Raw genomic sequence first — 24,088 nt, 5'->3', positions numbered from 1 at the left:
CCCTGATGCCCCGTGTGTAGTGTTGTGTGCGGTGCTCAGTGAGGCGCCCTGTACCGTGCCCTGCTGCCCTGGGTAGTGTTGTGTGCGGTACTCAGTGCGGCGCCCTGTACCGTGCCCTGCTGCCCTGGGTAGTGTTGTGTGCGGTACTCAGTGAGGCGCCCTGTACCGTGCCCTGCTGCCCTGTGTGGTGCCCATTGCGATGCCTTCCCGTCACGCGCGACGCACAGGCCTCCGCGCGGTGCCCTCCGCCGACGGCGCGGTGGCGTCTGGCGCCGCCAGGGCCGGCTATTTCGGGGGTCGGTGGCCGGCCGATCGACGGCGCGGACCGCACATTCCGGCACAGCGAGGCGGCCCCATTCCGGCACTCGCGGCGCCCCGGGGTCAGCGTAAGGGTGCGCCCAGTTCAGCTGGCCGTCTCTGGACGGCCCAGCTCGCCACCGGCGCTAGGCACGCCGACAGCGTGACCGGCATTGGCAGCGACGAAAACAAGACATGAGTCATGAGGGCAGATATCAGGAATACGTTATGTGGTGCTCTTGGGCATGCTTCCTCCTCAGATTTGTGGAGATATGCATTTATTTCACGAGACAGCAATGACAGCAATAGAGACGCATCACATCCGCGCAAATAATAGGTGATATTCTTGTCGTTTGTTGGAGGCGAGCCTCCTGAGCGCCCTCTCATTCCTCCTCTGCGAGATCCGCTCCATAAGATCCTCAATCGAAAGGCGATCGAGGTCTAGCTCGTAGCGACTTCCCTGCCACTGCCGGCTGATCGTGGAAGGTGAGCAGCCAGGGCCGTTCCCACTCTGTGTCTGCATACCGGTTTTCTCGCTGCGAATAGGTGAACAGCCAGACTCGCGGTAGCTCTGCACGTGCATCGCGGTTTCTGACTCTGGATTGTGTTCTTAATGGTGACCGCTCGACTAGTGATGATCCACGAGAAACGGCTGCATGGAACCGTGTTCCCAAAAGAACTAAACTCTGATCCTTCTTTGAGGCGTTCTTGAAGCGACCAGCGAACTCGCGAGGCTTCCAATAACTGTCTTTCCTCTAAATTGCCTCGTTTAGGAACAGGGCACATTTAACCAGATCAACTACCGCATCGCAATCACGTAGCGCTTCAGGCCTTCGACCAGCAGTGCCCCATCGCAGCTGGCCACGCGAAATTTGACGTGCGGTAACGCCAGCAGGATTGCATCATCGTATCAAATCTAAGCGAGATCAGACCGACGGGTTCCCGTTAACGCGTGCAGACGTGCTCCGATCGGCTTAACAAGAGAAGCGCGAAATTCGCAACTTGACATAATTTGCCAAAAGCGTGACGAAAGCGAGTACGTTGCCCGGGGAACAGAAGGTCGCACGAATGGAATCAACACCTTTAGACGCGGAAAAGAACGCGCAATCATATATGCCAAGTGCTCATCGATGCACGCGGCCGCACACTTGCACTCGCAGGCAAAGCAATTTGACGGTTTTCAGGTGTTTCTCAGAATGTTGAAAGGTGGAATTTCTGAGCCAGAAAATGATCTGAATGGAAAATTATATTTCGGACGAGGGTGCGTCACAATTGGAGGCAGCAGAGTAAAATGTTTTTTGTTTATTTTGTCGATTTGTAAGGGACCTGGCGCATGGGATCTTTAATTGCACCATTAACCCGCACTGCCGCTCACGCAATCTGAATCTGAATGTATCGCGTAGACAGCATTGCCCCTCATTCGAATCTGCAGTAGTTCTTAGCCATGACCGCTGTCCCGTGTAGTTGTAAGAGCCCAACAGCATTGGAAATTGTTTTGGTGAACGCTGAAACTGCAGCCAATCCGATGGTATTTGAGGCACGCCAACGTGAACGGATTTCTGAAACCTTGTGTGAAGGTGACGACTAAGACGAAGACTTCGTCGATACGAATATAGTATGCACCGCGTGTTGCAGAAAGAAACCTATCAGATGACTGCTGTAAAAGTCACAGTTGTCAAAAATGTCCATGAAACATCTAGCACAAACGCGTACTTTTCCGTGAATATAACTGACAACACCACTGCTCGAGCTCCAAACGAGCCCTACCATAAGCCGGCCTCGGCCTGTAAATCAAGGGCCGTCAAATAACATACACACATCATCCGACATGAGCCGTGTCACCAAACAAGAGAGCCCATTAGATACAATCCACGGGTTTTCCGTGCGGCTCTGTCCTTAATTCGTAAATGGCTGAGGGGAGGCACCGCCCCTCCCTCCCTCCCTTTCAGTCTGCGTTGTGAAGACGTCGAATCAGGACGAAGCTTAAGCTGTCTTATCAAAATATGTAGCTAACCCGGATCATTACGGTCGGGTGTTTGGTTCAGGGCTTACTCAACAGTCACTGCTTGGTGTGGACGCTGGTCCAGTAACGGGTGCTGTCGCGTTGTGTGTTGTGTGTTGTGTGTGTGTCGTGTTACGGGTGTTGATCGAAGAATTCGAAATAAGTGTCAATAACCACCCCATAGCGCAAGTTTCCAAACGCTGCCCCATTCGGAGGTTATTTTGGAAAAAACCTTCGAAGAGGTCAAAGTGACTCCCACCCCCACCCGAACGCGTGTCGCTGTTCGACAAGCCTATCGCTGCCCGACCTGGATTTCGTCACCGTTCAAGGCCAGTCGGCCCGCTGCCCCATGCAGAGCCAGTCCTCTGCCTCTGTTATAGCGCACATATTGTCGACCTGGATCGCGTCCCGGTTCGTATGCCTGCTCTGAACCGCACCGTCGCCAACAGGACCTTACCTGCACAGCTCCGAGGACGAGGTCGGCGAGGTAGGCTCTCGGAGGCATGCTGTTCACAGCTCCGGTGCCGAGCGCGCGTCCTGGCCTCTAACAGACCGACAGCGCCCGTGGCCCGCCGGACCCCCGGCTCTGCCGGTGGCCGCCTCCGTGGCAGCCCAGAGCGCCGCCGCCGCCTGACAAATCGCCTCACGCTGTGCCGCCTCACACACATGTTGTCAGCACAGCCCACCTCTGCTAACCCGCCCGTTCGTGCGTCCTGGGGCAGGTCAGCCGTCGGAAGCCGCTTCGGGTGTGCAGCGTGCGCGTTCTCCAGGCCTCGACGACGACTGTTGACAGTGTCGGGAGGCTGAAACGCAGCTGCGCTGATGCTCTATCGCAAGGGCGCGCCGGTGGGTGTCGACGCCATGCGATGCCTCTCGTCTACTGACAGCTACCATGTGGAACTAACCGGACCTCTCGTCCTGCCCTGCAGCTCGGAGGAGGAGGAGGAGGAGGATGACGGACAGGTGAGGGCGCCGGCCATCCGCCGCCACCGGCTGCACGTGACTTGCGCTTACCGTAGCGCCAGGGTGGCCACACACTGAACCAACGCAAACCAGCGCCCCTAAAACGGGCACCCGCCCACCGTCAAACGCCCCGCGTCATGCGAGCTTAATGGTAGCTGCTGCTTAATTTTGCGAACGTCGGGTATTGTGATTGGAGCAGCTCCGGTTCAATCATTCACCGCTGGCTGGCGGTTCAGTGCGTGGAATCCTTACCGATTCTCAGACGTCCCGCCGTCTGTCCTAGCGCCACCGGTTGGCCTGCTATAGCGACGACGTAGACCGTGCGCCCGGTCTAGCCCTACGTGCGGCGGCAAGGGCCGCTCAACCGAGTCATGTCAGAACTAGCCAGTCATCGCCAACCAGCAGCTGTAGCAATGACGTAGTGCCACAAGTTGTGTTGGACGGCCAATGATCGCATTGGGCTCGGCTTTCTCTCCGCACGGCGTGGGTGCGTTAGTGTGATGTGCGCGTACGGTCTGAGGTAGAGCAGAGGTGGGAGAGTGTGCGTGCCGTCTCACCAGCCCGCCTTGTGACATTTCAGGCCCAGAAGGCAGCTGAGGCACGTAGACGTGTGATGGCAGTAAGTGTGGCGTGTCGTTTTACTAACATCTGCCGCAAGCATACTGGATGTTAAAGCGGGTCCACTTATCTGAATCATGTTTCGCGTAAGCTGTTTCTATTTGCAGACCATTTTCTCCGAAAGCTGTTTCAAACTCTAAACAATATCTCGTATATTGTGCAAAGAACTGATCTCCATTGGTGTGGAAGAAGAATGAACCTAATTGGTAATGTCACATGTCAGCGAAAAAGGTACGCAGAGTTGACGGTTCAATCCAAGCGTTTCCTAAGAGTATTTCTATAACTTGATTTCGTTGTGCCTTGATATAACACATAGCGCTGGTTAGTGGCAGCGTGCAGTTTGGGCTTTGGGGATCGTGATCCAATTCTTATCAACATCGGAGTAAGAGGCGCCTGTGTATCGCAGGTATATCGTGTAAAAACCGTTTACTGCTTCTGTAAGGTGTTCATGGATTGAACACGGTGAAAAGTCACGTCCACCCAAATGCATAGAAAGCCGCGGAATCTTTCTTCTCGTCCACGTGGCCTTGTTGCCAGTCTCAATACTCTCTCTTAAGGATCAATAAACTTTGCTAGGTTTTGGCCTTAACGATAAGGACGGGTACCAGCACTTCCAACTGTATTCAGAACCGCATTGCGATCACTAATTTGTCCAGCAAATCAAATTGGTTCAAATCCCTAACTTTTTAAATCCGAGCCAATATTGTATTCTTGTGAAATCTACATCGAATCAACTTTGATCACCTTCAATCTATGAGTGCTGCCAGGGATCGAAAGAAGGACGGCTTTAATGTCTGATAAAAACGAATGACAAGATAAGTCCCAACACTTCTTGCAATTGGTGAGAGCCTAGTTGCATCCAGTGGCGACACACCATATGGCCCAATGCATAAATGCAAAAGCTTAGAAAGATGTATTGCAGGTTGTAAGCCATTTCAGAAAGAGGAACAGCCGCGGCTTTCAAGCACATTGTTGACGTGCTGAATGCTGTAATCCCATAAACTTACAAATAATGGAGTGGTAATGGGCTCCTTTACAGCTGAGCCATTAGATTTCACCAGTTTCTGAAGTTCGAGGCGTTGCAATGTGTTCTGGCTTTGGTTTGTTCACTTTGATTCGCGTCGTGCTGATTTCAGCCATTATTCAGACCCTAGTTTGCTTCATTCACAATCAGAGTCGGCTCCAGTCGTGTCAATTTCACTAAATCACAGCAAGTTGAATCACTTTTCTAAAAGTGAGTGTGATTCGAGTTATGATTCAGCGCTCAAATATTTTGAGTCATGATCTACTCGAATCTATTAAGCTGTTGAAGCGTAAGAATTGGTTCCTGAGGCATCCACTAAGCGAGCTTTCGAAAATTTTCTAGTCATCGGACCCGAGTCCAGGTATGAGGCAGACATGCATCCTGCGGCTATCAAACTACTAACCTGAGTGGCGCTGGTATACGCCACCTACGTATGTGTGGCACGTCATCACATGTCTCCCATGGCTATCTTCACATCATTAGTTTCAGCCCGCGTGACACTTTAAAAACGGTATGTTTAGCATCTAGTGTTTTACCATAGTTATGTAGTCTAGCAGTCAGGCATGCAATGCATACGGAGTTTCAGAACGTTCACAAATGACCTCCCTGCCAACAGTTTTTCGCCCTGCCCTGATGGTCCAACTGAAAGTGTCACAATGCTAAAAAAGATCCGACCTGCTCGATATGTTTTATGCCGTATAAGGCTTGCGTACACAATTGGCCCACGTGTGCATGAAAGTGTGAGTCGCTGGGATCCATTACAGCACGAAAGGGAGGCACTAGATCACTCTGCAATCCATGGGCCAAGAGTCAAAGGTGCAACGATTTAGCAGAACCGTTTCAGCTCTCTGACTGCGTGCATTTAAACGATGCACGCGCTCTGTTGCCTTGTACATGGCTGCTATTGGAGTGCTTCCACGTCTCCCTTGCTTTCATGTGTAGCGTGAGGTGTGAGTAGAGTTGGCATGTTAGAAGCAGCAACAGTTTGTTGCTGCTTGCCAGCGTTAGTTCAAACTTAAAAGCGCTGGGTGACTAACAGTGGATTGCGTGCCCAGATGTGTGCTGGTGTCTTGACTAACAACCATGGGCACTGATCTGTGCCACTGTCCACCATAGGCACGTAGGCTTCGGCGGGAACGTTTCCCTGGACAAACTGTACACTGTGTTGTCAGCGCATTGCCCACAGGCACACGCTTTGAGTACACATAACATTTTCATACTGGGCTGTCACAGCTTCGGTTTTCAACACAACTTTTAACGAATAAAACAGTTAAGACAGTTGAAGCTGTCCACCATCAACATTAGGCCTCAAGAGAGCGTTACCCTGGAGAAATTCTTCACCGTGTTTAAAAAAAAAACGTACACAAGGACACCTATGCAATATCTATACCATTTGCGTACGTGGCCTTAGCAGCTTAAGAACACATAAAATGCTACATAAAATTTTGCAATGGGTCTCTTTCGGACATTGCGAGCAGATCTCCTATGCTGTTCATTGTTTTTTGTTTGCAGGGCATCAAATGATGCATTTGAAATGGGAATTCTGTTCAAACTCATCCTTTTCTTTTGCGTTGTATTCGTTTCGAACATCTACTCATTCAGCGTTCTCATTAGCTACCGATACGCCACATTCATTCATCTATTTTAGTTTATTGCATTCCAACTTGGCAAGCTGCTCATTTGTTCCAAAGCACCTTACGATTGGGCGTGGAGCAAAGCCGACCAGTTTCTTTAAACGCCCTCGAAACAAGCCATTCAATCTAGCTAACAACGACACGAAAGCTGTGCTGACGTAGCTTACTGGAATCATAGGCGGAGAAACAGAAAAGAGCCGAGGTGGACAGGAAGAAGGCTGAAGTCAGGAAACGCCTGGAGGAGACGTCCGCTGCCAAGAAGGCCAAGAAAGGTTTCATGACACCAGAAAGGAAGAAGAAACTCAGGGTAGGCATCTCCCTCTGCATTGGCAGCATTCGCCTTGTTCTCACACGGTCATTATATCTCACTTATCACGGTGCAGGGTAATGTGTGTGGCGCCCATTTGAAGTCAGCCACAGGATGTGTGGCAGACCACTCTGTCAGGGAACGCACACTCTGTCTGACACCCGCACACGGTCAAACACACACACACACACACACACACACACACACACACACACACACACACACACACACACACACACACACACACACACACACACACACACACACACACACACACACACACACACACACACACACACACACACACACACACACACACACACACACACACACGCACACATACGTACACGAACACCCGCACGCACACCCAACCACTCACGCGCACACAATCGCACACCACACACACTCACACGCACGAACACACACGCACACACCCAAACGAACACTACACGCACACCACACGCACAAACCCACACGCACACTACACGCACACCACACGCGCACACACACACACACGCACATACACACACAAACACACTCGTTAAATTATTGCCATCCATGCACATGCAAGGCTGTGCTTTGTAGTATTACACGCTTACATTGCATGCGGTTGGTTCATATAGCCAGGATCGTCTTGACGTGGACAGTCCGACGAATTAGTATGTGATCGTCATTGCAGTGGTGGTGGAGGTTGGCTTCGACCGAATCTCCGAATGAATGTACTTGGCCACAGTGAGTAAGCACACAAAACGACTGTTGTAATGCACTTGTGTGAAATACGCTATGGCATGGGCTTTACTCCCGTTCATTATTCTTAGCTACTACTGCGGAAAAAGGCCGCCGAAGAGCTGAAGAAGGAACAGGAAGTTAAGGCCGAGGAGAGAAGGCGAATAATTATTGAACGATGCGGTCAGCGGAAGAACACAGATGACGCCAGTGAAGGTAAAAGTCCGTCAGTTGTGCGCCTGAACAGCTGCAAATGAATATGTATTTTACTGACAATGCCAGTATATCATAAAGTTCACGTGCAAAACCTTGTATTTTTTAACTGATTTCCTAGTGAAGCATGCTACTATTCAGTTTCACGGGGGGGGAGGCTGTTCTTGATGTTATGCAGTGGAGTCCGTTTTGCATCGCAGGTCCACTGCCGGTTGGTCTCGTCCTTCACATGGTCCCAATATTGCTGCGTGTAAAAGGAACTCTATGTTGGAAAGTGTTGCCATATATTCTTTTCTGCGTGCATCTGCGGTCAGAAATCTCACCTCGGGGCTGAAGCATACCTATATTGTCGTATGCAAACCAAACTCATACTAAATTAGAAGGTCAATGGGACAGCATGTGACAATGTATGGAACCCAACAGCATTACACTAAAGATTAAACGAGTCGGCTCAGATGTCCCCTCAGATAAGCTATTTTTCCTATGTTTGGTCTTGATCCATCGGCTACGGGCTTACATTTCCCAGTTTCAAGCCGCCCAAACCTTAGGTACGTATACGATTTGTAAAAAACGACGCTGTTTTTAAAATAGTAAAATGATTTGCCTAATTTTCACGTGTCTGGGATGAAAACGTCTCGCCTTGTTGGTGATGAGCTCAGAGGGTGCCAGTGGTCTATTCCACCATGTATTGACAGGGGCATGACAGCCCTATACTTCGGATGTTAAATTACTTAAGCAATTCTGGGACTATAAATTCTCTAAGTTTGTGTGTACAATTCGTCAGAGAAATCAGAGCCACGGTCATAGAGCTGTAGCCTCGGCATTTCTAAAATGTCACCAAACAAGGGGTCTCTAGGGGCTTGCAAAATGATTAAGAAATTAAAGTTTTTGGCGCGCAGCTTTGCGTAGCTGAACCTACAACGACCCACCCCATTTGTTATTGCAATATTTGTAACCAGATGCATTTGGAGATTGTTTGCTACGATCTAATGTCACACGCCTACTTTCAAGCTCCGGGACGCTTCAACAATATGTTCAAAAATGCAAAAATCAGGAGGCAACCTGTCCGTGAGAAAATAACGAATGGTTTGCTTTTAATGCTACTGATTTTCTTTGTACGTTCGCGATGCAATACCAATTCCACTTTTAATGCTGCCGATTAAATGCTACCTATGAACTGAAAGTTAATGAAGAAGATTATGACCTACAACTCGCTGGTAAATGTTAACATTAAGACAACTAAACGTTTCAGAACAAGCACTTACCTGATGTGTCTGCAAAGATCCTGCTTAGCGAGTGCTCGTTTAAAAGGAAGTGTCCCGGTGGCACAAGATCAAGTCTGGTGCTGGCCGGCTATTTTTCCAATCAACAGTTCTTTCGCTTTTGGTAATTCATATTGCAATGGATGTGATATGTCATAAGAAATGGAACAAGAAGTTGCGCACCTCAGCTTTCAACAGTGCATTGTGTTTACATGACTGTATTTAGAGGCAGATTGGGAGAATGTTAGCCTTTGCCCGATGGAGCGCTTTTTACGCCCTCACCCAACGAGGGCGGTGGGTGAGCTGACAGCCACCCCGCCCCGCCCGACAAGGGAGGAGGGGTGACAGTCCCCCCTCCGCCCCGCCCGACGAAAAGGGGTCTGACAGTCACCCCGTCCACTGACTTTTGAACTAAGACCGGTAAAGAATCGAAATAGAAGCCAGCGTACTGTTTGTTGTCTAAGCCCTCTCGTCTTTTTGTTTTCGTTTTCACCATATCGTTTTTTGTTCTTTGTCAACAAGGGACCTTCAGGGCCATCATAATAATCAGGAAAGGATCGTGTCGACGATGAGCCCACATGTTCTCGCCCACATAATTTTCAACCTTTGAAAGAATAAAAAAGAAGTTATGTAGGCATCAGTGCACTTCTTGGTTTGTTTCAATCCTGGAAATGGCCGTATTTTTGTCTGCTTTTTATTATTTAACTTTACTGCACTCAGAAAGACACGATAACAGTGACACGGTAGACCTAACCCCCATATGACAAGACATGATGTACTCATTATAACATTGTGGGAATAGATGTTGCTCAGCCATTTACTTTCTTCACTGAGAAGTGCCCCCCCAAATTGCAACGTATTTACATACCTTGCGTGCTACATTTTTGTGACGCTGCCCATGCTTTGCATGGGGCTACAGCATGGCAAAATTCCATCTCATTCCCACATGAATGCCTCAGATTTACAGCATCAAAAGCATGATCAACATGCTTGTTACACAACACTGCAGTTTTACTGCCATGAGAGTGTGGTTAGCACCATAATACGTCACACTAAACTTTGATCCACGGTTGTGAAAGAAACATAGTCTTTCTGGGGTGCTCTTTAATTCAGTCAGTCCAATAGCAGTGAGAGTCACACGACCCTATTTTAATTTTCCAGATATCTTCATATCGGAACTAAGTGGGGCCCACATATTTAGCACACGAATCCGATGTCTCATGGTCGTACAAAACACTTGTTTTAAAAACAGCTCACGCTGAGATTAGACGCCGCTGGTTTTACTAATGCGCTTCCATCAACCCTGCCGTATGGGTGTAACTGCAAACCTTGCGCAGAGGGGGAGGGGGGGGGGGAGCGAGGACATGTTCCTTCCTAGTTGGCCTGCTGATTTATGGGGGAGAAAACGTCGTCGAAAACAAAATGGTCGGCATGCGGCACTTACCTCTGCATCGCCAAGTCTCTTTTTAGGATGAACGTTTGAACGAATCAGAAATCACTTAAAGCACAAGGTTTCACGGCAGGTTGAAAATGTTTATATTGTCATATAAAGCGATTCTCGCACACATTCAAGCTAATGATCTCCGTTTACCGCAAAACGGGGCAATATCAGCCTCGCATGCCGAAAATGAAGCGATCATTACGAGAATAATGCAAAGTTTATGCGCTTTGCTTTTGCTCAATGAGTGATATTGTTCTCCATGTTAACATTTTAAACTTAACATCCTTTGCCAACTTGAAAAATCTCACGTCATGTTAGGCCATAGGGTCATTACTTTAAAATGAGCATCAAAAAACATTTTGAAATAACCAACAGATGCTGAGAACCATTGCGATCTGATGGACATAAAATTTTGCACCACTCGAGTAACTCGTGGTGGTTTCCCCCAAGAGGCATTCCGGCTTGGTGGGGTTTCAAACATGCCTGAGACAAGCCCTTTCACCGCTTATTTAATCATTTTTGAAAACAATCACAGTGATATCAGCCATAGCATGATGGTAATAATGACAGTGAAGTCATGACATGAAATTATTCATGGGATGAGAGGATTCCATATTATGATCCTAAATCGAACATGACGCAAAGGATATTGTCTCGGCTCTCTCGGTTGTAGATTTGTCGTAGAGCATCCCTCCTGTAAAAAGAACTTTGATATGGACATCCGCCTCTAGCATAGAAAACATAAAGATAGTTAATAGATGTAGACAATTATCGCCAATTTTTACCGATAGCGTATTCAATATAGCACATCTGTTGATGAACATCGCTGTGACTGTGCTTCACTGGTAGAGTGAGACCCAGTAATCTAGTCAAATTAGTCCGCCGCATCTAGCTCATCGTAGTTTCTGATCGTCTAGCTCAGCGTAGTAAGTGAGCTAGATGGGGCCATCTAGATGTGGCCATCATCTACAGCCATGGAAAACCAGCTGCCGGCCTGATTGCCGTTAACGGAGCATCACGGCGCTGGCCTGAAGCCCAGCGGCTCTGTGGTTGTTTGCAGTCTTTAAAAGTCGAAGAGCTGGCTTTTCGAGAGAGTTTAATCGTCATTTACATTCCCTTACATCAGCTGGTTTTCTGGTCGTGCTTTTGCCTGCTAGATGATCGCTGGTTATTGTTGTTGTTGATAGTAGTTGTGCATGCCCCATTTCTAGCCGAGGTTACCCAGCTGTACCAAGTGTACCGGACATGGATTGAAAGGCTAGAGGATCAGAGGCGGAGAAAGATCACCAGGTCGGTAGCTGACTAATCCCTGTTGCTGCTCGACGTGACTTTAACACTCTGCTTGCCAAATCATGCTGTCTACATGACGCCGGCAAGAACCTCTTATGTTCCTGTCTACACAGCTGAATAATGCCGTGTATGTCCAAATTCAATCGGTCGTGTTCTTCACCTAGCAGTGTCCCCCGCCTCCCTGCCTCTGTTAACGGCAGTGTGCCTTCGAGAATATTCACAGCTCTTTCCTATTACGCTGCTGCTTAACCGCGTGTTTGTGAAATGCGCCATTAACGAGATGTGTTTGCGTTTCTAAAACGTGGCGCTGTGTAATATGATTAATAATCGTTAGCTGTGCCTTGCTATTCTTTCGCCACAGTGAAGCTTCAAGCGTTTTGCAAAGAGTATCATGCGCACGTTTTGCAGTCGTGATGCACTCAGCACGATTGGGTCAAAACTGCTAGAAAGCTGCTGTAAAGCTGCTGTTATGAAACAACGGTATCCTGAGGTGTCCACCCAAAAATGTCTGCGGATGCTTGGCAACGGGCCAAGAACGCTCGTGCAAATGTTCCGCTGCCAGTCACAGTGCCATTCACAAGTGTTGTCTTTTGTAGAGGACCTCATCGCCATATGCAAGGATTACCATGACCGTGTCTACTTGTGCGAGTCGCAAAAGTGGGACTTGGAGCACGAAGTCCTTCGCCTCGGCGTGGAGGTTAGTGAACCCGGAGTCCTGGGGCGCGGGCATCCTGCTTGGTGAGGCCTGCGCTCCGACCATGGCTTGTGCGGCTCTGTTGCCGGTGGCCCGTACGCGTATGCCAGGTGCAATATGGCAGCTATCCGCGCAGCGTTTGCCAGCTCCGCTGTCTGCCCGGGCTTTTAAAACGCCACTCGCAGGGCCCTGTCGAGACTCAGCCCAGAGCTGCCCCGCGCCCTTGACAGTCGGCGGCCGGCGGCGGGGGCCACAGACTGGACCCGCCGGCTGCCCCAGCCCGTCACAGCGCTGCTAGTGTGAGAGCGTTGCAGCGCGCCGCCCGCCGGCGCCGGCAGACGCTCAACCGGAGACCCCCGTGAGGGAGGTGTGGCCGGCCAGGACTTGACGCCTTCCGTCTGCCGGTGCCGGTGGGGTCGGCGAAACTCGCCGTCCGCGCCGAGCGGTCGGCGACTCCAGCCTCTCCCCAACCCGTACCCGCCTCCCACATGCGTGCAGTTGTCTGGCGCTCGCATACAGAGCTCTAGACGGCTCGGACGCCGGCACGCAATGACTAGGGGCCGAATTAGTCCGAGCGGGGCAGAGCTCTGCGTGATGAGAGGAACCCGGCCACCCCATCTGTGAGTAGTGGGGGAGGGGCTGGGGCGTGGTCTGTTGCGGGAGTGGCCTCAAGCAGCTAGCCAGCCCCGAGGCACGCTTTCGCCATGATGTCACCGGACCCTTGTCTGACGCTTGGCGCCTGACGCCTTTGGCAGCCGCCGTGGCAGCAAGTGTTTTGAAATAGCTTTGCGACGCGGGCGGCCACGGCGCCGTGGGGGCGGCTCGCCGGAAGAAGGGCGGTGCAGCCGCGGTGCTCCTGTCACACACGGAATAATGTTAAATAGGATGTTTGCTGAGGCCGCTCAACTTCATCTGATAGTAAGCCATTCGAAAAGCCAGTCGCATTGTGATGCCTTTCAGATTTATACAATGAAATCGCTCATAAGGTGTTGACTTCAACCAGCCAACGGCACATCCATATTTTGTAGCAGAAGATATTGGTGTGGCTGGCAATGTTGAAAATGGTCTGTCAGTCCAAATTGTTAGCGGTACGCAAAGAAATACGTGTTGTGCACAGTAAAGTTGTTGAGACTTCAATAAAGCTTACTGTTCGTCCTTGCGTGATCAAGTTTCCGATGGTGTGGTCTCCGTTCGGTCATAATCTGAAGGCACGGCGTCTTATTATTATGTAGCAACGTATCGAAATAAAATATCAATACTGCTCTCAGTAATAGCACTTCTGCAAGATTTCGATTTCTCTGTGGAAACTGGCTTAGGGTCATAGTCCTTGTAAGTGAACTTTCACTGTGAAGCGCCATCAATTTGGGATTTTCTTGACCTGTCTGTTAACGGGGCTCTCCGACCCTGTGCACTAAATGTTCTTGTCTTTCAGATCAACGAGCTCAACATCTCCGTCAACGACCTTCGCGGCAAATTGTGAGTGCTTTTATATGCGTGGTAAGCGCTGTATCCCCTTCCTCATTTCGTTATGAGGCTCGTTTAAAGGGACTCGCTCATTGATTTTTTCTTCGCGTCGCTTTTAATTTGCCTCAACCAGATTCCCATACCTCATCATATTTCCCTTGGATGGGAAGGCTCGTGGAATGAAAGCAGTGTTAGCGTTTTCTAACAACATGCATTATTTATTTTTAGTATCAAGCCAACCCTGAAGAAGGTGTCGAAATACGAAAACAAATTCGCCAAGCTGCAGAAGAAGGCGGCTGAATTCAATTTCAGAAACCAGCTGAAACAGGTCAAGAAGAAGGAATTCACACTCGAGGACGAAGAGAAAGACGTAAGGACAGTTGCTGCAGCGCCGCCCTCCTCCGTTTATAACTAACACAACTTCGTTTACAAATAGTTACAGTTGTTGCCACATAGGCTACGGTGGCTGCAAGAATAATTCTCTAGAAATGGCAAAATGCTGGTTTGACAGCGTTGAAACGATTGTGAGCGCTTTTGTTTCAACCAGCGCCCGGCCGGGGGAGTTGTCTCCCCCGATGGTTTTTTCGAGCACAGGTCAAGAACGTACGCTTGTAGCAACACGAAATTTTCAGTGCCTGTTTATTTATCAAGTTAACATCATTTGTGCAAATCTGAAGCCTTGATTTACCAAGGCCAGTAACCAAAGTCAGCTTAAAGGGGTCAACTCTGAAAAACTTAAATGTCATTTTTTGGGTCATTTGTCATTGTTTAAACTTGCCACAGTAATAGAACATAATACTGCATACAGCTTATATCTTTCATATCTTTCGAAACAAGCGAGTTCAGCGACCTGAAGTAAGGCCAGCTTTTTTATCATTCCTGAGATCATGCAAATTTGTACCTATTTTTTATAGTTTTGGTATTTGTATATACGGAACAGGGTACTAACTGACATACACAACCATAATTTGACCACAGAGCACATGACCTTGGCCCAGGTCATGACCTTCCTCAATGGGCGCCTTTTACAAACTACATGCTTAGCTTGAAATATGCAGTTTTATTCCTTGGGCGCCAAATTCGAATACTCTAGTGAAAACGTGTTTTGATCTAATTCTTATTCATAATGAGTTGACAGTAGGTTACGTGAAAACATGCAAGGTCATTTTAGGTCATCCAAGTCATGTTTTCAGTAGCGGGGAGGCTAGTTAAACGAGTGCGACGCGTATAATCACCTCCTTATCGTGATTATGAAGCTAATGACGTATCATTTTATGCACATACGTGCCTACCCTCGGTCTGTTACAGATTGCCTAGCATTGAAGGTACTATGTGTAATGTTTGCAACAGCTGCGCAGTCCTGAGTACCTGTACATATACATCGCACTATTTCTGACCACAGAAAGTGTTGCACCGGTCACATAGACCAAGTTAGCGCTTCAGTTTATTCATTTGGATGTTTCATAAACTTGGCCTAAGTTGACATCATTTGGCTTCTTCGTCAACTCAAAATGAAATTTTGTGTCTCAAACGCTTTTTTCCAAGACCTGCACCTGATAAACCAACTTAGTCAAAACACGTGAAAAAGCATCGTTTATTATAGGCTACTGGCTTACCGATTTTGAACGGTGACCAGATTTGACCTGACCCTTGGAGAAATAGAAACGGTTGGAATGGACTCTGCACGGTCTCAATGCTTATTTACATGCTCTTAATATCTTGATGAGTTAACATAGGCTTTAATTGCATCTATTAGAACGGCCGTCTTTTGCCTTTCATGACCCCTGGTGACTTCCCAATTGACCTAAGACCTAAAATCTCGTGTGCATTCTTCATAATTTCACGAGACCTCCACAAACACATTTTGTTTTTCCCATACGGCGTTTGGAAACTGGATATCTCATGGGGAAGTCAACTCCAACCCCCTCCCCCCCCGGCGGGCGACGCTCCGACTGGGCGCAGGTTTAAGATCCACTCACTTTGAGACATTCCGCACAGCCAGCATTCGGCCAGGCTTCCAAATCTTTTTTTTAAGTAGCGGCCCTGGCCGGTCGCTGATTGGTCTAGATTGCATCCAAGATGTGTCATCAGTCACAGTTGGTGGAACGTTTCCCGCGATAGATATGATGTAAACGGTGCTAGTCATCCCTATCTTTTAACGAGCAAATTTTTAAAAACTATGCTAGATGCCATTGTCAGTCCCATCTCTCAAAACGAGTAACATTTGCTATATACATCCACTTCCTATATGACATGCCGCTGCATGCTTTTACGGCGCTCAAGCGTAAGTTGTCACAGTTCTGGGCATGTCGGTTTGGACAAGACGTTGCTTGTACCAAACTAGGAGAAGACCATGTTCTGATATTTCTTACGGGAGCAGGACCCTTTTTGGTTTCTTGTTTTGTAACACTGTAAATGGTCGCAATTATGCATGCGGCCATTTACATAATGGGTGCGCGAGTAAATGCATTTATTTATTCTGACCATCACGTAATAAGCCTCGCCAATTTAGCGTTTCATGGCCGCCTTCTCCGCCACACATCACCTCATACCCTGAGCTTGATGTTTTGCTAAATGTATAGAATTAATTTCTATCCGTCCGACTTATCAGACCTGCTATTTTTATCAGGGAATATTAAAAAAGTGGCTGGCATTTCAGTAGATACAGGCCCAAAGCCTACCAGGGTCCGAGGATCAAACTATTTTCGAGTTTTGTAATGACATCAATACCGTATTATATTTCGTCCACTCCACCTATAAAACACATGTCGAGTCTGCGTACCCTCCCAACTCGCATGGCGACAGTCGTGGCGTGTCGCTCGTGTACACGGATGCCGACAGCTCCCGCAGGAGCCATAGCCAGCGTCTGCGAACAGTTAACACCGGACAGCGACTGTAAATAGCAGCTGTGCACGCAGCTCTCCGGCGGGCGTCGCGCTGGCGGGCTTGTGGGGCGCGCCCTGCCGACCGTGACGCCCGGCCCGGCGCGTCGGTCAGGAATAGCCACTGGCCATCGGCCAGCGACGTCGCGACCGCCGCCGGCGCTGGTGTCACGCTACGCCGGTGAACACCAGCCCGCTGTCAGGTCAAGGAGAAGGCGGTGTGGCGGCAGAAGGAGCCGTGCTCGCACCCCGTCCTCTGTCCGCTGTCCACGTCCCCGAGGCCGCCGCCCGTGGTGGGGGGTAGCGCCGGCGAGGCGGCGCTCCTGTGGCACGTCCGGGCCTTCTCGGCCGGTGAGGAACGCCGCCGCCGCCGCCGCCTTGTCCCTGCTTGGGTCACTGCACGATGAGTCGGGTCGCGCCCAGAGCCGCTTTTGATCATAAGTCACGGCTTGATTTTGCAGGGGACCGCAGTTTCCCGGGATGCACTGAGGCTAAGGCAAAGCAGATCAGTGTTGAAAGGTCTGCAGATGACCGGAGATGAACGCAGGACATGGTGGCTAGTCCTGTTGCAACGCGGAGCATGTAACATGTGGCGTATCATGAAGTAAAATACCACGACGTGACTTATTGGCACGCATATCTGACCGTCATTTATCTGTATACTTACTGATAACGAGATCAAAATGCCGTTGATTGATGCTTACTGATAACAAGATCAAAATGCCGTTGATTGATACTTACTGATGACGAGAGCAAAATGCCGTTAATTGATACTGATGACGAGATCAAAATGCCGTTGATTTGTGTATCTTGTAGACTGATACATGCACTTCCATTGCAACGTGGTAAATTTTGAGGTAACAAATAGCGATACGGTGCAAGAATTGTCTTTGCCCCCAGAGAACAAGTGCCTTTGTTACCTTTGTCTCTGCATGCACGCGTTCAAAGGCAACCGTCGAAGCTCTCGACCAATGACAGGTAACGGCGCGGAGGATGGCCATCGTTGTAAAATCAGGCGCGTGCTGAAAACAACGTTTGTGTATAATAGCGTGACTCCTTTCAAAACCAGCCAAGGTCACAGACCGCTGTTGACCACTGCTGACCCCGGCTGACTTTTGTAGATTGCGCCATGTCAGAGGTAATTAAGAGTGCTGTTTCTAAGTTTTAAGAGCGTTTCATAGGTATTTAGGTGCAACTGTCACATCTACTACCTTTCCTTTCGAAGGCTTTTATGTTATTCAGGCCCCAGGCACCTGCCACCTGCCGCATGCAAGAGTGGGGAGAGTGTAAATATAAATAGATGGGTAATATATACTTCAATGATCGACTACCAAATCGCAAGCCTACAAAGACTAAAACACACATGTTTGACACCTGAAAGGTTCGTGTTACTGGTTCTGTCCTATCATGCGAAACTCAATGAACAGCATGATATTATATATATATATATATATATATATATATATATATATATATATATATATATATATATAGGCGTCCGCAACCTGGTAGTCCTTTCAGGTCCATATACCAGTTACATAGGTTACATCCGTCTTTATTGCGTTGCGTCATGCCCGGGCCGAACGGCTCATCGCTGAATGATGAAATTTGGACACGACGCGCCGGCGCTCGAGGCGGTTTTCCGCGGGTAGCTCGCGAACCGCTGCTATCTGGGGTTGGCTGCGAAACGGTTTTGCACCGGAGGCAAAATGTGACCCACGATAAAGCCGACGAGCAGAAGTTCGAAACCGTGGCCACATCTCGGTAACCAGGTGCTGGATCGGTCAGAAATTGGGATCGTTTGACTGACAATTGATTGAGAATCGCACCATATAACGTAGGCGATTGTACATGCTGAAAGCTAGAGCAGTCAATGTGGATTTGAACGTTTTTGACACTTTCACGTCTTGTGCCACAACTCGGCAGCCAGACAAGGTGGAGGCGCGAGTCTAACTTCATAGCGTCGACCAGCGTACCGCCTGCAAGTAAGGTGACTGACACGAAGTTCTGCGACGCACAGTTGTACCAGTAATCGTCGGACGAGCCGAGAATGTCAGCATATCAAAAACGTTTCGAATACAACCCACTGTCGTCAAAACTATAGCCAAGGTCGTGACAAAGTTCACAATGCCGCATGCACAGATTCATTGCTTGCATTTACCACATATTCATTCGTCATTCCGTGCACAATCCCGTCCAAGCATCAACTCTGCCCAAAGAGATGCAATACCACATTATTGCGCCGTCAAAATGTCACCGGTTGATCGCTCAGTCGCCGCTAGCAAGTCTTTAAAGTAAAACAACCAAAAGTGCACGTGCCGAATGCATTTTGTTATTAATTGTATGATACGTTCATTCATTCATTCGATGCGACGAACAGGGTGAGCAAAAGTGAGCATCGAATGCGTTGTTGGAGCCATTCCTTTGATAGATATTAGAGAAACCAACGCATAACAAGCTACGAATAATTTGCAATGCGTGCAATAACAGGATCCAGGAAATGCAGTCAGCTTTCAGCGAAGCATACTGTTACGGAAAAATAGCCATTACAATGTCTTGAGTGGGTATGCTTTGGAGTCACTGCAGAGTCATAGTAAGCGGATCGTGGGCTTATTGCATAGAAACACCTCAAATAATGTTTTTACATGACCTCTTTTATTACTTCGGTGTGCTTAATCACCTTCGAAGTATGGCTATGTAGGACGAAATCGGTAGGTGTATGTCAGTTATCATCCCGGGCTCAAATTAAGGTAGCACAGAAGCATGCTGAACGTAAATTAAATTTCAAAAAGTGGGAGCCAGTTAACTTTACTGGCCTCCCAACTTAAAAAGCTGGCGGACATGGCCTCTTGCCCCCTCCCCCTCCACCTCATTCCTACACCCATAACCAGTTGGTTTAAAACCTTAATTCTGCGCATCGTTGGCATCCTTTTAGGGCAAGTGGCTGAAAAGTGTTCACTTTGTGGCTCTAGCTCAGTTCATGGCCAAACAACAGTGAAGGATGTTATCACCCTCAACTTGCCTTACAAAGTTCACCCCTTTCTTGGGTTTTCTGTAACCGGTACGCCAAAAAGGGCTTCTAAATAGGACTCAGCGCGTAAAATTATCTGACATTTCACAAGATCAGCCATTTGGTTAAATCATCGGGGGGTTTTGAAATTGACTGGCCCGCTGTGCACTGTCACGCCGCCACCCACCGCCTCCACGCGCAACATCCTACTAGCGCGCGACGGTCGTTGCCGACTAAAATGTATACTGTTTCAACAGCAGTCTGTTAGCTGAACATTGCGGAGACAAAGCGCAACGCCAACGCCCGTAAGCTGAGGGCACAGAGGCAGCGTGTGGGAGGTGAGCTTTTGCAACGGCAACGGCTCCCACGGATCTCACACTCTGACTCCCCGCACGGCTCGAGCTCTGGCACCTCGTCACAACGCTGCTTCACATACCTCGTTTGTTGTCTCTCCGTGGATTCGGGGACGTGCGCACTTAGAAGCCCCCGGATACACGTGGCATCCCTTATCGAATTGAGTACATGTATTGACGTGGCTGATGTACGTGACTAAACGTCAACAGTAAAAATTTCAAGAATGCGCGCAAAATAGAAAGATCGAGAACATGTAATACTATTTTTGGCGCGTAAGGAATCGTGTGAGCCAGCGGCGCGCTCGCGTCGGTTTTCAGGGGAAATCTTTAAATCGCGCCCTCCGCAGCGAAGTCCTGCGCACGCCCAGTCGTGGATCCACCGCCCTCTGGTACTAATTTCCCACCGCTGGTAGTTGCTGTTTTATCCACACCGCGGGCGTCTAACTGACCAGCACACTTGTCCTTTTTCACAGACTGTCGTCATCGAGCGAATATTTAGTTTCCACAACTTCGTTGATTTACAACCCGGATGTTCCAGTGGAGATTTGGTTTCTGGCCGTACCTTTACCTACAATGTGTTGCTTGCCTAGTGCCCATTCCTTACAAACTGTTCCACAGCAGCTGTTCGTCGCTGTCTCAACGGTATGCAAACGTGCAAAACATATCCCCACTGCCAAGTGTGGCCGCCGGTCCCCCGGATTGAAATCATTGAGCTTTGCCAAGCCCTCTTCGCCAAGGCGCCGGTGACGACTACTTCCGTTGCAGGCCGGCAAGCCGGACTGGGCCCCGAAACACGACGAGGAGAAGCAGGTGACCTAACTGGTGTCGCGAGCCGAGCAGCCGCGCGCTGATCGATGACAGCTTTCCATTGCCAGCGGCATGCACATGCTTTTGCAGCAGAGCTCACGGTGGCCCTGGCGTCCTGGCGTAAAGGACGTGGTGTGCTAGTGTGTAGAGGAGTAGAGGAGGGGAACTGAGGTCCAAGTTCAGGTGCTCAAGCGTCAGGATAAGTAGTTCAGTTTTCGCAAGAAGTGTCGTTATCTGGTGCGACCAAGCCTCTTTGGCAGGCCCTTTGAATGCTGTGTTTAACAGGGCGGTAGTTGCAGGTACGTTCTTGATTGCAAGTGTCGATCCAGTAGAACAGTTAGTGGAATCGTATTTTGGTGGTGCCAGTCTGGTGGGCGTGCATCTTTTCTCGCATGTTGAGGATCTCCTAATTCAAGCGTGATCGTGCCTGCACTATGATGATACACACGGAAAACTCTACCGTAGTTTGTAGCTTAGGGAGAATTCGTGAGTAGCAACCTGGTCTGACTAGCAAATGTCGCACCTAGCCGGAACTCGAAGGAACGATCCTGTTCTGACCGTAGCAGCTGTCGTATCCAATTGGAACTCAAGGGAACGATCCTGTTATGACCGTAGCAGCTGTCGCATCAAGTCGGAACTCAAAGGAGCGATCTTGTTCTGACCGTAGCAGCTGTCGCATCTAGTCGGAACTCGAAGGAACGATCTTGTTCTGACCGTAGCAGCTGTCGCATCTAGTCAGAACTCGAAGGAGCGATCTTGTCCTGACCGTAGCAGCTGTCGCATCTAGTCGGGACTCCAAGAAACGACCCGACCTTTGTCTGAGGTACGTCAATGAAACCGAAGTGTGACGGAGTTCGTGTTAATTTTTGTTCAGCTTATGGAGCGAAGCCTTTCAAATGTAAGTGTACTGCAATTTAAACCCAGCTCTGTTTTTGTTATGTTTTGTCTCTTGTTCAAGAACAATGCATTTTACTTGTGGGTGCAGATACATCATGGTGACAGTAAAGTTGATGCACCTCGAGGATATTTTGATGCTTTGTACAAAATTGGACGGTGTCAACCATCTGCAAAACTATCACTCGGTGACGGCCTGAATCCGTTCATAACTTGAGAAATTGGTGAGCCTAGCAGCGATCCTGTCTAAAACTGGCTTACTAATTTGCTTTAAAGGAAATATACCAAAGAAGCACTGCAAGGTCACTATGCTGTCAACAGTGGCACGTAACAATGTAAATCAACGTGACGTTCAATAGAGCAATTTTGATCCGATTTTGTGCGCGGCCGATTGATGTCCGCGTCTTTTATAGCGCCAGGTCGTTTGCGGCTGGCCGGTTTTTGGGGTCGGTAGTCGCCCAACCGGCTAACTGTTTTCCTAATCAGATAGTGACCATGATGACAATCAGAATCGTTTCAAAATCAGTGTTGCTATTAGGTGGTGGGTGAAAAATTCAGCTTCAATCTTTGAAAATATGATCAGGCCAATTGTTTATTCAAAGATCTCATGAACAAAGCTGATTTCCCGAGATCTTTGTTAAGTGTCTCAAGGTCTGCCAGTCCTTGACCTTTTCCCAAGGCCTCAGCAGACAGGGCAATAACCACCGGATTGTTCGGATAGCATCTCGCTATTCTGCAACAGAAGTAAATGGTGGAACGTTTCCATCAGAAGTCATAGCAATTATGACTTCTTCATTTCGGCGAGGGTGGGCTAGATATATTTTTCAGCGCTGTGTGTTTAGACTTCATCATCTTGACAATAATCCACCTCCGGACGCTACGAGGTACTGGTCACGGGAGTGACACCGGTTAAACGACGCTATGACGTCATTAAAGCAAATAGCTGCAGCCCGTGACTAGGAGACCTAGCCTCACCTAGCCGCAGCCCGTGACTAGGTGACCTAGCATCACCTAGCCGCAGCCCGTGACTAGGTGACCTAGCCTCACCTAGCCGCAGCCCGTGACTAGGTGACCTAGCCTCACCTAGCCGCAGCCCGTGGCTAGGTGACCCAGGGCTGCTTTGCCACTGATCAGCACGGCTTAACCGTGGTTGTCACTGAGCTGATCTGTGCTGGTCTGTGGAGGGAGAGGACCCCGACTGTCTGCACCGGGCCCCGAGAGCAGGAGAGGACATAAACCACAGTGAAGGGCTGTTGGCGCGTGCGGAGGCCGACTCTGTGGGCTGACGGCTCTTCTCGCTACCGCAGGAGGGCGAGGAGGGCGAGGAGGGTCAGGCAGAGGCGGCACCGGCGGAAGGTAGGTGCCACCCCATCCGCTCGACGAACGGCAGCAATCCACCGTCAGACGTGATAGAACTGCGTAGTGCTTCTTTTACATGATTGCTACTTTTAACTCACTTAACTGATTCAACGCGAACTGGAAATGCATGCCCCATGCCGGAAGATGGGGTGCTAATAGTTAGTCCAAAGGAAACGAAAGAAAAAAACTGCAAGAGCATCGCTATCGGTTGACGACCATTTTCGACCCTTTCCCGACAGCTCAAGGTCATATCCGTCCACGTTTAGTTATGCTTTGACATCGCCGATGGTTCTTGTTAGTTTCCAACTTAATGACAGATTACACGAGCCACGCAGCGCCAGGGCCGACAGAACGCCCCACAAATAGCACCGCGGTCCCGTCCGAGATCATGTCAGCTCCAAACAGCTGGCACTAAGTGGAGCTAAATATGCCGCAGCGTCGACGGACGCTGCGCCGGCCGAGACGCCGGCCGCGGACGCCGTTGACACCCCGTCGGCCGAGGCGGCGCCAGCCGATGCACCGGCCGCCGAGCCGGCTCCAGCAGAGGTGGCGCCACCTGAGGCAGAGGTGGCGCCATCTGAGGCAGCGCCGGCTGCCGAGGCAGCGCCGGCGGAGGCGACGCCCGCCGAGGCGCCGGCCGCCACCGAGTGAGGCACCCAGAGCTATGCGCCCCGCTGCACCCAGCCAAGTCTTGCCGTTTATTTCTTTTCAATCGTCTCGAGTCCTTGTTTGCCTGTTCCTTTGCTAACACATTACAATTTCCTACGGTTCTCCTTCCACCTGCGTCGTCTTGGCTTCCCCTTGCAACTGTGCTCTTCTCCGCCCTCGTTTTTTGTCATTCGTCCTCA

The 24,088-nt window shown here is 49.4% G+C and overlaps 1 protein-coding gene across 5 annotated transcripts in view; it reads left to right on the top strand.

Annotated features, from left to right (window-relative positions):
* Positions 1 to 23,335, top strand: part of LOC119091707 (troponin I) — a 34,214-nt gene extending 10,879 nt beyond the window's left edge. Inside the window, exons 3-11 of one of the 5 annotated variants that reach the window (XM_037214538.1) lie at positions 3,229 to 3,262; positions 3,843 to 3,860; positions 6,717 to 6,845; positions 7,664 to 7,787; positions 12,374 to 12,474; positions 13,904 to 13,947; positions 14,164 to 14,305; positions 20,946 to 20,990; positions 23,189 to 23,335. In XM_037214538.1, the coding sequence (XP_037070433.1) occupies positions 3,229 to 3,262; positions 3,843 to 3,860; positions 6,717 to 6,845; positions 7,664 to 7,787; positions 12,374 to 12,474; positions 13,904 to 13,947; positions 14,164 to 14,305; positions 20,946 to 20,990; positions 23,189 to 23,320 (769 nt within the window). In that variant the 3' untranslated portion in view covers positions 23,321 to 23,335. Of the gene's footprint in view, positions 1 to 3,228; positions 3,263 to 3,842; positions 3,861 to 6,716; positions 6,846 to 7,663; positions 7,788 to 12,373; positions 12,475 to 13,903; positions 13,948 to 14,163; positions 14,306 to 20,945; positions 20,991 to 21,706; positions 21,851 to 23,188 lie in introns of those variants that run through there. The other 4 variants (XM_037214541.1, XM_037214540.1, XM_037214542.1 and 1 more) reach the window with 4 other exon arrangements.
* The last annotated feature ends 753 nt before the right edge of the window (positions 23,336 to 24,088 follow it).

Source organism: Pollicipes pollicipes, unplaced genomic scaffold (genome assembly GCF_011947565.3).
Source record: "Pollicipes pollicipes isolate AB1234 unplaced genomic scaffold, Ppol_2.1 Scaffold_3447;HRSCAF=4054_pilon_pilon_pilon, whole genome shotgun sequence".
NCBI classification, from domain to species: Eukaryota; Metazoa; Arthropoda; class Thecostraca; order Pollicipedomorpha; family Pollicipedidae; genus Pollicipes; species Pollicipes pollicipes.
Note: the sequence above shows the minus strand (reverse complement) of the source record. Positions and strands in the feature narration are given on the sequence as shown.